The 17,771-nt window shown below is 41.5% G+C and overlaps 1 protein-coding gene across 1 annotated transcript in view; it reads right to left on the bottom strand.

Moving 5' to 3' along the window:
• Nucleotides 1-17,771, bottom strand: part of agbl4 (AGBL carboxypeptidase 4) — a 262,639-nt gene that overhangs the window by 225,650 nt on the left and 19,218 nt on the right. The window contains exon 3 of the mRNA XM_076725999.1: nt 16,279-16,403. Within this exon, the coding sequence (XP_076582114.1) occupies nt 16,279-16,403 (125 nt within the window). The remainder of the gene's footprint in view (nt 1-16,278; nt 16,404-17,771) is intronic.

Here is a 17,771-nt window from a genome sequence, read left to right as displayed (position 1 = left end):
GCTTTGTCAGGAGACTTTCACGTTTTTCATTGACAAGTTTGACAAAACAACATGGAGGAATACACAGTGAGCAAGATCAGTGACTTAAGAACAAAAAAGAATAGAAAGATTTTGTTGAAAATAAGGTCAATCCAAGGTACGTACTTTATTTCTGCCAGAGTGTGTAAAAGTAGCTGTCCTCGCAGCTGTCAGCCTGTCTGTCTCCAGGTAAGGTGTGCAGGAGTTTATCAGGGTAGAGCAGAAGGCAGAGCTCAGATAAAGTTAGAAGGAGAAAATAACCTCCACCACCTGGCTCCCCCACTGCTTGTGAATGTGGCTTTTTCTCATTAATTGTTGTTGTGGTGCGGTATACAGCCATTAAACAGTAAATAAGTCATTAACTATGCTGGCTGCCAGGATGCCCTGGGCCAGGACCTGTATTTGTTGCAGAGAAATGGAAGCGGTGGGCCCTGCAGGCACAGAGGCCGAGGTTAATGCAGTTGGGTTGATGACGGACAGCCGGGGCTCTACTGCACCAGAAAAGCACCCCCACCTAAACCCATACACACACACACACACACACACACACACACACACACACACACACACACACACACACACACACATACTTGCATGATTTGTGTACCACAGTTATGGAAAAATGAGACTTTCTGACCATATTTTGAATGCATACATTTCTATATTATTAAATTTGCGAGCACACGTGTTACAAGCCTACCCTCAGTGGTTAATTCCTAGACAGCAGTATAGTCTGAGCACCAGGGAAAGTATATCCTAAGACAAAATCTAACCCAAATATGGGCTCAGAGGTTCAAAAATAAAAATAAAAAAGCCATTCTTCTGTTCCAGTTAAAAAAAAAATGTCCATCCTCTTTGTCCTCCTTCACCTCCTCCATGGTGAATCACAGCGATCGTTGTTAGTGTTTATTTTTCATTATTTTTTGTGTCCACTTTCAAGATTTGAATTGTCCTGTGTGACTTTTCCATGTGGAAGCACATCTGACTGTGAGGGAAAGTTCTAGTTTCAAGGTCACTGGACCTTAATTAACTGTTATTCACAACATTAACATTTTAAAAGTGAAAGATGAAACTGATCCTACCAGATTATAGCACATAAAGTTTATCATACTCATACAACTATCAATGTTTTCCTGACATAAAGGTAAATGTAACAATGATGAAATCAACTTTTAATTCCACAACGACCTTGTCAGAGAACCACAGGTTCTAAAGAATAGAAATTAGCATTATTATTGGCAAAAGTCAAAAGATTGAATGAAAAGATGATGAAATAAACTGTAAGTGCTGAGAAACTTACAGTTCTGTAGGATTTTATTTCACATTTTCTTTACAGAGCATTTTATATCGCGGCCAAAAGAGCCCAACACACACAAAGAGACATGCTAATATGCAAACAGCAGAAGTGAGGTACAACACAACAGAGCTATTGTTAAGGATATCAGTGGCTCAACACACCAGTTTCATCTGGGGGGCAGTTGGACCAGTCAACGGTGGGAAGTCATTTCATTTCATTGAGAACCATATTGGTGCTCAGCTCTAACTGTGTGGTTATCATAAAACCGAAATCTGAGAATTCCAATTTTATTTTGATTTATTGCTGTAGTTGAACCATTTGTTATTATTTTACTTACACTGAGGGCCTCGGCATTATCAGAATCTCATTGTGTTTTCTCTCCATTTTTCTCTTCATTTCTACTAATAATAAGCTTTTGTAAGCTGTCCTCTGCGATAGGCCCTCGTTTATAGCAGGAAACATTTGAATGTATGGCGACACACAACCCAAATGAATACAATTGCAAACCTATCCATATTTTTCAGTGGAAATTTAAAAAAAAAAATAAAAAAAATAGGCAAAAACAGTGAGCCTTAAGGGTATTATTTTGGCACATACTGCTTCCCAATTCTTGAAATCAGAAGAAATGCCAACTGAACCTTGCCAGACCACAGTGAGTAAAACTCAATTTGTAGGCAAGCTTTCCAAAGCTAGTGATCAACCATCTCTGCTGTTGCTGATAAAATGAGGAGTCAAAATAAATATCTTGTGTGGGCTGAAAAAAACAATCTTTAAAAAAAATATGGTGTCAAATCTAAGAGACAAAAAAAAAACGGCTAGACGCCAAAATGAAAACATCCCATCCTATCACTCAGTATCAGTGAGCGATGGGGGCTGGTGTTATTCTAATAGGACTGTAATTAAAGCCTCCATCTCATCTCACTCTCATACTCGTACACACTCTGTCTCTCTAAACATACAGACACACACACACACACACACACACTCACTCACTCACATATGTAGGGAAGCACAAAAATGCTTTGTTCCTCCCACCCACCTCTAGTCCATCAAGGCATGTGTGTGTACGTGTGTGTACGTGTGTGTGTGTGTGTGTGTGGGGGGGGGGGGGGGGGGGGGGTTATAAAATCATTCTTAATTACACATTTGTCACATGAAAAGCATTCTGCCTACTTTGTATGAGCTCTAGCAGTCTGATTAATTCAGCAATCCTCACATTCCAACTGCTCATTATACACAAAACTTCCACTCCTCTCTGTCTTTTTTATCTATGTCTTCCCCCATTTCATTTTCTTCCCTCATTCCTTTGGTCCTCGACAGTTCAGGCTTTTCATTTGAGTGTACTGATGTATGCTTGCCAGATCCAGTAGCCACAGAGGCGAGCGTCTCCTTGGGGATTTGGGGTTTGACAGCACATACAGGCTGTCGGTGTTCTATGTTGGCTAACAATGATAGGACAATTAAAGTGGAGCGGAGCACACTGTTTCTTCTGTCTTATGCACCTCTCCAGCTATCATCTATACAGGTGTCCCCATTGTATCAGAAAGAGTAATCAAATTAATCATATGGGGTTTACCCTCAAACAATATATTTGCTATTCATTATAGTCCATTAATACCTGAGCCAGTTTAACAATCAGGGCATAATGGCTGTTATCAAAATGTTAAATGAATTATTTGTTTATCTTATAGTAATTTCAGGGGCTTTTGAAGTGACTCATGCAATTTAATGTCCAATTTGTAGTCCTTAAATTGGATTTCCCAAAATGTCAGTAAGCTAAAGAAAAAATCAAAAGGGCAAATTTAAAAAGGCTTAATTTGAAAATCTGAAAAACTATGTAACCAGAGCACATGCTGTATGAAAATGATATGTCTACGTCCCACTCAAGAGGAGAGACCATCCTTTCAAACATATGTATTTTATTTCAACGAGAGGCACAACCACAAGGCCATATTGTCCGTGAGCACAGCGGTGAGAAAAACCCGAGTCTCACTTTTGTTGTGAAACAGTGTTCATCTGTTTGAGCTATTTCCATCTCTGATTCCTTTGTGAGCTTACAGGAAAGCACAGGTCCGATACATCCCTGGAGACGGTAAATCTCGACATCAGAAAGACAAACAACATCTGTTTACTCTCAAAAACTCTCTAGCAGAGCTGCTGCCATGGTGGAGATATCACACATGCAGGCTGAACAAAGCAGTAAGGTGTCCCTATCACACTGCGATCCCCAATCTGAAACGTGTTTTGAGAGGATCCCTATAAAGTTTGCTTCACTTGAATTGTCTGGGCATCTTTGAGAGGGACAGTCCTTTGCAAGAGTCGAGCACTTTCAGAGCATTTTCAAATGTAAAATGTCAACATATAGGGCCCCGTTTTCAAACATGTGCAAAATGGTACTTCATCTTTTGTTAGGCAAAAGACGAGTTTGTTCCAACTTACTTAATAATATTTAGGCTCACCATAAAAATGCTTTTAGGGCTTTCCACAGAGAGAAGTGTCAATACAAATGTTATGGTGTCAAAAATAACTGCTCAACCAAGTCTGAACAGGTTCTAGAGCAGCCCCGGGTATTCCCCATCTTCCTAACCAACATAAGCCAACCAACCTTAAATGTAGATTATACCTGCCTTTTGGATTTTCTAATCCATGCACAAATTGACTTGGATATGACAAATTTAAGACACATGCCAATAACACAACAATCATGCACTCGCTATTTGACAAATTATTTTTCAGACCAGACTGTCTGAACTAAGGTTTTGGTTTGCCATATTGGTGCAGTTATTTAAATGCAGAGCAAATGCTGCTACAAACCGTAATGGTTAATTGCAGTTGAATGAATAAAATGCATTTGTACTGACAAAAATAATAATTCTGAGGATAAACAATGTCAAAGTAAATGGAATTCTAAATTCATCTCTAATGGTGGACATTTTTCACTTTACAGAACACTGATGCTGTTGTTTGTGTGTGTGTGTGTGTGTGTGTGTGTGTGTGTGAGTGTGTGTGTCAGAGCCCCTGGGGGATCCAACTTCCTGTTCTGTGATTCCTTGGTCACATCTGCTATGAATGTTTCATGTCTCACTGGTGGTAACCCGCTATGGGTGGGCACACACACACACACACACACACACACACACACACACACACACACACACACACACACAAACACACACATGCACATACACTTGAGCCAACCAGCCTGAATAATCGCTGTTTTGTTTTATTGAAATTCAACTTCTGAATATCTACCTGCAGGCACCAAAGATGGACAGAACACACACACACACACACACACACACACACACACATATGAGACCACAGTCTTGATTTATGGTGATGCACAGTGCTGACACCACCTACCCCAGGTGCTGTCAGGAGATAGAGCTCTGCATGAACCACAACCTATCACACATACGTACACTCACATGCACACACACACATACTGTACTCTAGCTCCAAGGCCAACACTATATCATACTATGTGAGTGTATTAGTGACTGAGCATGTACGCACTTGCTGCTCGAGAGGCTATAAATGTCTCTCCTCACAGCATGCTCTTTGGGCCGGCATGCCACCAGCAGCTAGCCCCCTACCCAGTGTCACTGACAGCGCATAGAGTAAATTAGCCCAACTGGCTTGACCTAACCACATGGGGTGTGAGCACAGTCTGAAAGTGTCTCCCTCCAAAAAACCGCAACATCAAATCAGCAGTGAAGCATCCCTCAGCAGCTAACACTTCACCACTCCCTGCTTCTTGGCTTCCGGCCTCACACATTCAAAAACAATAACCACAGCAACAGCAACACCAGTGGCATCTCACACCATTATTAGCTCACATTTCTAATATATTTGAAACAGAAATGGTGAATATTGACTTAAGAAAGAGCCATTTCTATATAATTGACAGATTTTCTTCCCCCTAGAATCAAAGGGAGTTTTATATTTTAGTTTTTGGTTCAGTAAAGCAACATGTACCATCATGAAATGTCAAGCAACAATAAACTGGCAAAAGCTTGAAATGCGGTGCCAAAGAGCAAAACAAGTACACAGATCATAGTCTGCAGTAAAGGAAGGATAAACATACAGTAAATATGTCTACAGACTTAAATCTCTGCATGGCTCTGATACAGAACTAAAGAATTACAACAAAACAAATTAAATCTATCCATATCAACTCAGCAGCCACGATATTCCAGCAGCTAAAAGCGCAACTCAGTAAATTATATTATAGTTGCTGAGCTGAAGAAAAACACATTACGTGACATTACCCCTCCTGGGCCTATCTGTGGCAGCAGGTTCTGGGATGTACATTACGCTACAGTCGCCATTCTCAACCATTGGGCCTCAGAGCGCCAGCTAGTGGGCTGCAGAGGCAGCGATTCTGACAAATTTTACTTGAAATTCACAAAGCTATTTTTTTTCTACATATCTTAATGTGCTCAAGGATTCACGGCAAAAAAAAACAAGCAAGCTAACAGTTCCTCGGATGCAGTCACATAAAGTGAAACGAAAAAGTTATGTGGGAGAAATCCCTGCTTCAGTAAAAGCTCTAAAGCGTGTGGTGAGGAAATACCTCACCCTGAGTACATTAAATTTGGATTCATATTAGCAGGCAGTGATGCTGAGCCAAAAGCACACTGTGTTGAACGTGGTGAAATCCTGTCACAGCTCAGTTTACTCTCTTCTTTCTTTTTTGTCACGTTATGTTCTTTTCTCATTCATCTTGGGAAGGTGGTCCTCAGAAATTTAGCAGCACGTGCTGCAAAATGGTTGTAGGTCTTGATTACCTTAGCCAATATATGCACATTTCTGTGGTTGGGTAAGCCTGCAGAGCTGTTTGAGCCCGTACTACAGTTACAATCCATGTAGCCCCAGTGGATAGCCACAGCTCATACCTCTCCACTATGGCTTTCAGACACGTGCACAATTCATTTCTGACAAGGATGTATTCATCCCTTGTCGTGCGTGAAACATTATACAGTAGAGTTGTACATACTAATCTAGTCTGTCTGTTGATTTGATTACATGAACACTAATTAGAGCCAGCAGCATTGAAATCTAATCAGTTACACAGTTTGGCTTAGCTCTAGATGGGGATGAAATCTTCAAGACTGTGGCAGAACGGTCAGTTGTTATTGCTGACTAAAGACAGCAACAGGGACTTTGAATGAGCCATGTTGTAGGATTTGAGACCAAGCATCAATTTCCAGGGCTGAAAAATGAAGCCAACACAGAAGTGCCAAAAACTACAATGCCACTTGAAGCTGGAAAAAAAAAAAGTTTTGGTCTCTACAGCTACTTTCCTTCATGACAATTGCAGAGGGGGTGAATTTTTATATAACTCACTTGGTTAAATGATATTAAGGCTGAAATTTATGCATAATTATGGGCATGGCTGCATTGAGTGACAGCTAGCCACTAGGTTTCAACAAGCAGGCCGCCTCAGCTCCACCCACACTCCACCTCTTTCAATTCTCAATTTTGGATTAACCAGGAGTTTGGCGGAGTCAGGCTGTGTCAAGATGGCGAGGGCGGGACCACTGTCGCTGAGCTTCGTATTGGCTCTTCAGAAACCTGTGGGTGACGTCACAGAGACTATGTTCATGTTTTATATAGTCAAGATTGTGACATAAAAAAGAAGCTCTGACAGAAGCTCAGCCTGCAGTGAGACAAAGATCACAGACATAACGATGTGGTTTTTCAGGTTTAAATCCAACTACCCTATGATCCCATATGTATATCATGTCTTATCAAAATTGTATTAGCAACCAAAAGGGGTGTTATAGCAGTGCCCTGTGAACACTAAATGAAAGCTACAGCTTTTCTTTGATGTGGTGTCAGTCACCATGCAGTATGGAATGGATCTTAAAGCCTCTAGCCTGAAGGGCACAGTAGGCACTGTGATGCTACAGTAGTGATGCCACAAACACTGCCAGCCTGCCAACAAACAGAAAAGGTAGACTGAATTCTCTCTTTACTGAAGAAATGTCTCAACCACAAGCTATGGCAAATACAGCTGATAAAACATTCTGTGAAGATTTACAGTAGAAACAATGTCATCGACAGCAATGAGAGAATTCCACTCGTTTGATGGGTGCTTCTTTCTCGGGACCACAGTGTATTTGTGTGATAATAATATTTGCTACCACTCATCTTATCCGAATACACTGCTGGTAAACTTTGACACTCCTCTTTAAATAGTGCACTCATATTTTTTAAACTTACGCAATAAGTTCTTTCTCTTAGCAATCACACACACTTTTAAAATGCTATTATTTCATTCATCATTTATAACTTGCTGACTTTTTATGCCTGTGAGTTTACTTTATCTTATTTATTATCTTTCTTCTACACGGGGGTTGCAATGCAAATTTCGTTGACATGTCCATGCTCAATGACAATAAAAGCAATCTTGGTCTTGATCTCTTGATCTTGATTATGTAGTAATAATACTTAAACGATGGACGGATGGACGGATGGACGGATGAACAGATAGATAGATAGATAGATAGATAGATAGATAGATAGATAGATAGATAGATAGATAGATAGATAGATCATGGAAAAGAAGGACAATGTACTACAACATTGCAGGCATTCTCATCAGATGGTGCATATTAGAATAGTAGCTCGTCAGCAGCCTCCCAAAACAATAAAACAGCAGTCGACAGACAGCTTAGCCCATCAGCACACTGTTAAATTACAACCATCAGCACCCCCTCCCCCCCTCTGGATCTAAACTCTCATCTCTAGCACCAGGAGAACAATCTGCAGAGTAATTAGCCTCCACCAACAGACAGTTACAGAGAGAAGGAGGACGTTTGGCTTGATTAAATTATTAAACCACACAAACAAAAAACAAAAGCAGCATCAAAGAGGCACTGCGGCTCTCCTTCAAAGCTCCTCGCTGTTCCCTAAATACAGAATACAGAGAACGTGTTCTCCCAAGCCACTAGTTGGCATAATTAGCTAAATGTGTGCATTTGAGTGTGTGTTTGTGTGTGTGTGTTTGCTGTGATTGGACCCATTCCTCCGACTGCTATCTAAAATAACCAAGTGGTTAACGACAACATGATGCCAGGGAGCCCCCCACCCCCACCCCAACTTACACACACATCACACGCGTCTCCACACATACACATTAAACAATAGTCTAATTACAACATTTATAACTCCCCCATGCCTCCTGCGTCTCTCCAACCCCCAACCCACAAATCTGTGAATCTGGAATTGAATTTAGCCCAAGTTGAGGGCTGCGCTGGCATGAAAAGACTATTTGATTAGAACGGCAGTTGTTTCATTTGTGGTGCAGCAGATTGCAGAGCCTCTCTATCCGGTGTGCAATCTGTATTCATTACTCGGTGTAAAAGGATGATCCATGTCCTGACACCAGGCTCATCATTTCATGCAGATGCACAGCAGCTCCACAAGGCCCTTTCCGAGCCACCATACCATGCCTCCCCCTGAAACCACAGCAATACTCTACTTCTTTCCCCCTGCTCACCACTTTCTCCCTCTTTTCCTGTTGTCTTTTGCTGTTTCCTCAATCCTCAATGCTAGAATCTTATCCTTGTCTCTTGCGAGGACTTTTTCGCCTGATTTGAGAAAAGCTGTGACAATAGCTGTCAGGTTAGATATTCATACAAAAAACAAAAAAATAAGTCAAAGCAAATACATGGCAGCATGTTACACATTCCCACATCGCTGACATAAATCAGCAATATTCAATCAATGAACAAAATATTTGGAACACAATCCATATACTGCACCAGTATTAAAGCTAAAAGAAATACTAACACCCTCTCCACCCTTTCTCTCTTTCCCTCTGTCTTCCTCCTTTCTTTTCTGGCTGCATTCACTACCCCAACCCTTTGCTTTTATTCCATGCTCTGGCTTGCAACCCTGCTCCGTCTATTCGGGGACTGCAAAGGCCTGCTGGCCTCCTGCCACCACCAGCCTCCAATTCAAAACTATCAAAAGACACACAGGCACAAACTGCAAGGCATTTGGGCCCTTTATATCCATGTATAAATTAGTTCCATGTAGGATTTTCAGATGTAGCATTTCCACTTGTGTGTGTGTGTGTGTGTGTGTGTGTGTGTGTGTGTGTGTGTGTGTACAAGTGGAGGTTAATTTATTAGTTGCCTTTAAGTGTATGTTGATGCATTAATCTAATCTAACCAGGTGCTGTGATTGGGACTAAAGGCAGGGACAGACAGCTCCATTTTCATTCAGGCACATTGTGTAAGGTGCAGATTTATACCAGCAGACTATTCTCCCAAAGTGTAGCGTCTTTCTTTTCTTCTCTTCCCCTTCAGTATTTTGGTGACTGACTGTGAACTGTAGCGAGCAAAGCGACGGAGTAAGGGGAGTGTCACTGTCAATCTTGTGGTGGACTGTAGTTTCACAACAGACTGATTTTAAAATTGACTGAATGCTGCTGCAACTTTACTAATCATGAAACAAGAAAAATAAAACAGTCTGCACACAACATTCTACTAATTCGTTTCCTTATCTGCACAAAAAAACGGCAAAAGTTCGGCAACACTCTCTCTGCGCACTTGACTGCTCTTTGCACTCTGTGTCTTGATTCGCGAAATTAGTGCCTAGAGTCCAATTTAGCAGCATCTCAATCTGCCATACTGCTGGGCTCCGAATGGATGGACCACTGATTACTGGCCTGATGGGCACACACACCAACCCATCTACAGATGTTCCCATGCCAAACATGTCACAAACTACAAGCTGTTTCATGACATTGCACACAAAAACAAAAAGAGGTCCCAAACTTTCATATGCTAATTCAACTACAGGTGTTTTTACTTTTGTATTTTGTCTAAAGACTGCTCTAAGAGACAACTGTGACAGATCAAGAGGAAAAACTGTAGGCGTATGTATTGTATTTTTAACCCTACAAGTCCCTGGAAACTGAGCTAAGAGTCTCTGCTGTTTGAATAAAGTGAATCCAAATGCGTAGTAAAAAGTGTGTCTGCTTTATTTCAAAACATGCCCTTAAGCTCTGTGCCTCCTTTTTAAAGTGAATCAAGCTAAAAATAAGGCAATGAATTTTGATAAGGAACCTTGCGTCAGCAGAGATAACCCAGGGAAAACTCATTTTGCTATCAGGGAGATGATTTGAAAATTCATTCTGTGCTGTTGCCATATCCTTTTGTCCATGTCATTATGAAGTGATCTGGGGAGCATCAGCTTTGACAATAAGGAAGGATGCCTTAGTTCGCCTTAACAGAACAAGGTCACTCACGATACCCTATGCTCCCTGACACAACTGTCTGATGTCTTGTATGTCTTTCAAAACCAGTCTTTCCACAACTTCTTCCCGGGGTTTGAAACTTGGATCCTAAACTTTCTGGGCCTATGTGGTGTGTTTGAAGTGAAATAATCCCTTTGGCAGAGTCACACAGAAGCCAATGTCTCTCCTTTGGAGGGTGTAGAGAGGGGAAGCTTAAAAAATGAACTTTCAAAGAAGAAGAAGACCACAAGCAAAGGATACATGCCTATCTACCTTGTGCCATATGCTGCAGAGGCAGAGGGGAAAGAAAAGGCAATGCAAAGAACTAAAAATGACATGGCCAGCCTGTGTGTGGAGTCTTTTAGACAGACAGGGCAGGGAGACAAGCAGACCTGTTCAAAAGCATGTAAGTGAGTTTGTGTGTGTGAGTTTGACAGTGTGTGTCTTTGTGAGTCTGCATGAGCACTTGCCTGTGTTTGTTGTTGACAGTATGGGTAGAACTGATAAAAGAGCCTATGGACGAGTGGGAGTCTAATCCTAGAGCTATATATCCAGCAAGCCCTCCCATATGCACACCCAGTGTGGTCCTGCCACGAGAAACTGCCACCAACCAGCTGTCTGCAGTTCACAGTCACGGCCACGCTACGCCAGCAATGATTAGCCCACGTTCATCCAATGGTGCCCGCTAGAGACCCGCCTGTCGTCTCCTCCCTCTGTCACTGCTGAAGGACATCACAACACAGACATGACGGTGGAGAGATGCAAGGAGTACAGAAAGAAGGAAGGATGAGACAGAGACACAGACAAGGGCAGAGTGGAGTGTCCCAAGACACTTCTGCAAACCTGAGAAGACCAAGAGGAGCAGGGGTGAAGTTCAATGTGCTGATCCACACAGACATGGCCGGGACAGGCTCTCTCTTCACCAGAACATTGTCCAGAGCTGATGAAGCAGTGAGCTCAGATAAGAACCTCTATTATACAGGCTGGCATTGATGTCACACACCACAACCCGCTGCAGACTTCCCAGAACTGCCGCCAACATGCTCTATTTAGGATGGGAGGGAAATGTATTGCTTACATGAACTAGTCATTTATCGTAAATACACCACTGCCCTTCCTCCTCCTCCTAAACCCTCTCTTCCTGCCTCTGTGTCTTGTGGATGGAAAAAATAAATCAATGTGCATCACATCCATTACCCTGCTCTTGCACTGCTCTCTCCCCATCTCTGTCTCTCACTCATTCTCCTTGACTTACTTCTTTTTTCTCTGCTTTAGTATAAGACATCAGAATATTAACAATGTATCGTTCAAAGCAATACAGTAAATTACGCATTTAGAAAATTACACATTGTATGGGATGTTTGAAGGCCTTTTAAACCCAATTAGGCATTATGACATGCGATATCTGAGAATTAATATTGTGCTCATTTATAGAGCCTGTTCTAGCCCAATCATATTCTGTGAAAAACAGAAAAGCCGCATAAAAGTAGGACTGGTTGATTAGCGTCACCAAGACATGGTCCATAATGGTACCATGATGGTGTTAACATCCTATTTAATGTTTAACTTAATGTGCCATCCAATTTATCCCCCACGACAAATTGCATAACATCACTTCTGATGAATTTAAATAGGTGAGCATTGTCTGAAAGAGTAAAGTGATGATGGCTCTTCAGGGATTCTAGGTAACACATGGCCTATTCTGCTTCAGTTCGTCCTCTTTCCAGATTATGGAGAGTAACCGCCCTGCACTGTGCTTTCCCTGGACAAGTGAGGCTTACAAATCACCCCTGCTGCAGTTGGAGGAGTTGAAGGCGCTCGGCACAAGGTTTTACTGCCTGTCTTCTATGAATGGCTCCCTGAAGGCTCCTATGATAATAGCTCACAGCCGTGCCCTTCACGGAGCCTGACATCAAGCACACCCCTACAGCAGAATGGAATGGCATATCAACTTACCCAATGGAGTGTCATATCAACTCATCCACTGGTTCTGGTCATAACATAGGCAGAAGATGAAATGAAATAGTGCTGGCTTGAAAATCACTCAGTTTGGACATTGGACAGAAAACTTTTTTTTAAAGGTCCCATGTTAAGAAATTTTTGAATGAATGATGACTAATTCCACAATGGCTAAACTTCAACATGCCTGTAGAATTCATATTTCTTCACAGCAAACCAATACTTGGAGGGTCACCAAGAAAGATTGACCAGATTATGCATTTATATTTCCAAAGGCAAGATTAGCAGCTAAAACTATGAAAAAAGTGCATCCACAAATGTGATTGAACCTTATTGTATGAGTCCATATGCAGCCACTGTAAACAAACAAGTCATTTTCTTCTTTCCTCCTCTTTACCTATTTCACCTTCCTCTATACTGATAAATGAAGTGGAAACTACTGATAAAAAACCTTGTCATCAATGCCAGTTTTCTGACATCTTAGATGTATTTGGGTAAACGTCCCACAGTCAATCCAAGCTTTGTGCCAAAGAAGCTCTAGAATCACAGCCCTCCCTCCATAGACCTGGGAAACACTAATGCACAACATTTGTTGGGTAATGCTAAAAATGATTTAACACTTAATTCATTAGTCAATGACAGTTGCTACAACCAATTGTCATTAATCAAGTACCAAGACTACAGCCACACCAACAGCTCTGTGTAGCTGCACTGCACAGTGCTGTTTTTAGCTAAAAGCTAATGTTAGCATGCTAACATGCATACCATATTCACTATTTAACTGAGCGTTTTAGCAGGATAGCATGTGCTAATTGCCGCTTACACAAAGTACAGCTGGGGCTGACAGGATTGCCATTGATTTTGCAGGCATTCAGTCAAACAGTAAAATTAAGCTGTGACTTTTTGTTGTTATTGTATCATCAGTAAAACTGAGCAAAACACAGACCTGGTCACATACAAACTTAGCATTCAAAACACAGACATGGTGGCTGGGTCCACTTTCATGCCAAAACAGACACCAAAATTGCACTGAGCCACCAGATGTTTGTCTCCCTGTGGCCCAGTAGAGATTAAGACCAATTATTCTGCATAAGTATTTTTTGCCAGACATTTCCTGAAGAAAATATGCAAAACCAAGCAAAACTTCAAATAATGTCACACGGTCCCGGTCATTGCAACCAACATAACCAGAATTGGTGTGGGCTTTTTGAGGTAAGTGCGTGGTTCGAAAAACACAAAAAAGAAAGGACATACAAAAAAGAGACATTCATCCATCCAGCCATCCATCATAACCGGTGCTACGGTGAAGCCAATTTCCACAAAGCTGCTAAGCTGATTGAGGCAGACCAAATCTGTTTCACCAGCTTACATTCCTTCAAAATGGCCATCTCACTTCCAATATCACGGGCTTTTACTGTTCCCCATTCCCCTGGCTCAGGCTGAGAGTTAGCAAGGCTTAGCTGGATGAAACACTCCAACAGCCCAGTTCTCCCCTGGAACCCACTGATATCTCTATAGCACAGCCTCTCCCCACATAGCTACACTTAGTTGGTTTATTTACTCATACTATTATTCTTTGTTTAATGTCTGTTTTTTTTTTTTCTTAATTCAAATCCTAACAATATTACAGCCATTAGGATGTAAACAAAAGATTTATGCGAATTCTGACCAAGCCAGGCACACAATCTAATCACAGCACAGACACACACACAACCACACACACCTTGGCAAAATGCACAGGCAGCACTTAACCACAACACCTTCTACTGGAGTAGATTAAATTCACACAAGGCCTCTTTGAAGAAGGAAATTGGACAGATAAGAAACAGATTTCTATGAAAGAAGCTTGTGAAGGGGCCTATGGAGAGAAAGCGTGGAAGTGTGCACTTGAAATGGTCGTTCACCTGTTTTTGTCACTTGTAAGCTCGCATTTGCAACTGTACATATTGTGCTCATATTCATGATATTTATCAATCTTTTGCCATTTATTGTGTCATACTCCCCTCCCCGGTCACTTTCTCTCTGTCTCTCGCTCACACTTTCTCTGTCATTTTGCCACAACAGCAAATATCCTGTTGGCCCAGGCTGCAGGCTGCTGGTGCTGGTCTATCTGGCCCTGGGATCGATCCGGCTCCAAGCCGAGGCCTCCCATTCATCTCAGAGCCATAAAATGTGATTAGTGCTGACTACAGCACTGCAGGGAGATGGGCTGATAGGCCTGATAGCCTCAGATAGGCTGGGCTGGACACTCTACAGGAAGACAAGAGCAACAGCATGCTGTGGATTCATCCTCACCCTTTTCTGCCTTTTTTTCCTCATGTCTTTTTTCTCTATCGCTGTCTATTTGCTTTTTTCTCACTCTCATCTTTGTCAATCTCTTTCTCCCTCCCTCTCTCTTTCTATCTTAGCTCCTTCTGTATTTATATGTCACTGTCTTCAGACTATCTTTCTCTAAAGTTTATCTCTCATTTTTTGTTTGCTTCATATCTAAGCATGACAAGCCTGTATGCACACAAATTACATAGCAGCACTCAAACTTAAATGCCAATATTGTCAGTTTTGCCTTTTTCTTACCCCACAAAGTTATATTTAAATGGCAGAACTAGCCTCCATCCCCCTGAAACCACACTCACTGTACCCACATACAGTGTATCTCTGTGGCATGTGACCACCTTTGTCAGCCAATCACGGAGCTTAGAGCGTGCTAGTGGCAGAATCAAGCTCAGAGGCTGTGACAAGAATTGAGGTAGGAAATAAAAGACTGCCTCAGTTCTGAGGAGAAACAACTTGCCGTTATGGGCACACATCTCTAATGCACTGAAGCATGTTAGAGGACATTCGTGGAGGTATCGCGACAGTTTGTATGCACTGTGACTACAGACATCATGAAACCGTATTACACCTTAACATAACAAGCAAGTGACATCTTCAGCTCACCATAGCATTGTTGATATGCAGCAGCTTGCAAAAAAACTGCTCCTAAACAATAACATTCAGCGGGAAACATGAAATCTTGTGACATCAAAAAAAATAATAATTTTCTTTAAATTGGCTCAATTTCTAGTATGTACATTGTTTCTGAGGTGGTTGATAAATAATAAATGTATTTTTTGTGGACAAGAGGTAAGGATTAAGCATGAATTTCATTAGAAATAGTTATATTTATAATTCTGTGACATCAGCATCTCATGATACATCCATAGGACTGACTTAAATGCAAGGTCAACAGGACATGTCGAATATCTTTATCAAACTTGATTTGACTAAATATTGTCTCTTTATCTGAAATAGCAGACATATGATGTGATACAAGTCATTTAATTTTTTATATATATAAGTATCAGTATGGCATTTGTGCAAAGACTGTGATTTTCATTTCCTTGTGCAGTACTGTGCCACCTGAAGTGTGCTTCTTATCCAGAGATGCATTGGAGACGATTCATGTATCAGTTGAATTTGTGTGTTTGGGGCTTTTAATACATTTGCTAAACTTGCACACCACCAGTTTTACTCATAACATGCCCTTATAAGGAAGGTTACACCCATGGCAGAAGGAAAGGGCTTGTGACTCCTGGCACTAACAGGACATTCTGCAGCCCTGGTGTGAGGATTCACTGCACTTGGTAGTTATTGTTTCATTGCACCAATTTAGCACAGTAGAAGTCAGTATGTGTCATGAACGCACGAAATTGGAAGATCACTATGTCAATATGTTCAATAATAACACTATATGAGACCAAAACATGCTGACCTGTGTCTCACGGACGTTCTCCACTGTGAAGTTGAACCACACTCTGAAGCGAGGGTTGCAGGTGTCAGGCCGGATGAAGAGGTCAAACTCAAACTCACTGATGTAGTCAACACGGCCAAGGTTCCCTGCAGAGACAGTGAAACAGCTTACATTGGCATTAAGTAGAAGTGAGCAGTGGATCATTTCTGTATTATTTAAAGATCACAATCAGTGGACTCAAACCATTACAAACAGACACACAATCACAAGACAAAATGATGCTTTAACATGACACAGCCTCACTTCAAATTGAGGCTTTCAAAGACTGAAGTGTTAAATCAATAGGTCAAAGTCAAGTATCTCTTAATAGTGCTTCATAGTTGTCTCCTGTCTGGTTTATCACTCTGTATCTGCACATTTTACTACATTGATACGTCTCTCAGACCAAAACAATGTCCACAGAGAGCAGTAAGTACGAGGAGAAGAAAGACCAACAGACTGGGATGTTCCAGCCATCCATATCTGACACACAGTATACTATCCACAGCGAAAAGATCCAGATGATCAGTGGAAGTATAATTAATCCAATGGGAACCAATTCCCCGCTTCCAATTCTCATAGCTGTCTATAAGATGACTGGGTAGTAGATGATTACATGACAGCATTCTAAATATAGGCCTTGTCTGTATCTTGTGATTCATATGTCGGCACACATGTAGTGAAGACTCTTGTGGAGTGAGCACAAATTAATGACGTTCAGAGCAAAAAGATGGGGAAAAGAGTGAGAAGAGAGTGTGTTAGTCTTCTTCTTGGAGCTGCGCAGAAAAATGACAAATTGACAGCTTATTTTAACCGAATGCTGTGCTTAACCCAATACACAAGACCAGTCAATTCTGTCATTTTAAATGATGAACTGAGATGCTGTATAAATTAGCAGCTGTTCAAGACTTAAGTTCGCTGGCAAACTAGGCAGACCACAAGGTTCAATGTCCCCCACAACTCTACATTGGGGTACTGTTGACCACCTGTTGGCAAGTAGCACCATAGCAGCAGCATGTACACACAGACACAGCTGATTATAGACAGATGGGCTAACTACCACACTGTCAAAGTATATCCCTCTCCTTCTGCCATCGGACAGAGCTAATCCACTAGTCAGCTTGCAACACACTCACACACACGCGCACATACACATAAAAAGAGTTTGCTCTCCTCCACTACTCACAGAAGTCCAATCATTAGTTTACATAGGGCTGCAGAAAACTACAAGGTGCTCTGAAACGTAAACAAGACCAGCATTTCAGTTTAAACTTTTAGATTCAAAGAGGTATTTTCAACATTTACAACACAGCATGCCACAGGAACACACAAGCAGTGGGAAAGAAATTGCAAGAGGTTATTGTGTAACAATAAGCTGATGACTGATCCGTATTTACATTTGAATCCCATTCACCAACAGCCTCAGCAGCTACCGGACTAATGGTGAGTGGCGTCTCATTCCAGCACACTGGTGC

This window comes from Chaetodon auriga, chromosome 3, assembly GCF_051107435.1.
Source record: "Chaetodon auriga isolate fChaAug3 chromosome 3, fChaAug3.hap1, whole genome shotgun sequence".
Classification (NCBI taxonomy): domain Eukaryota; kingdom Metazoa; phylum Chordata; class Actinopteri; order Chaetodontiformes; family Chaetodontidae; genus Chaetodon; species Chaetodon auriga.
This window is presented reverse-complemented; position numbering and strand designations above follow the sequence as displayed.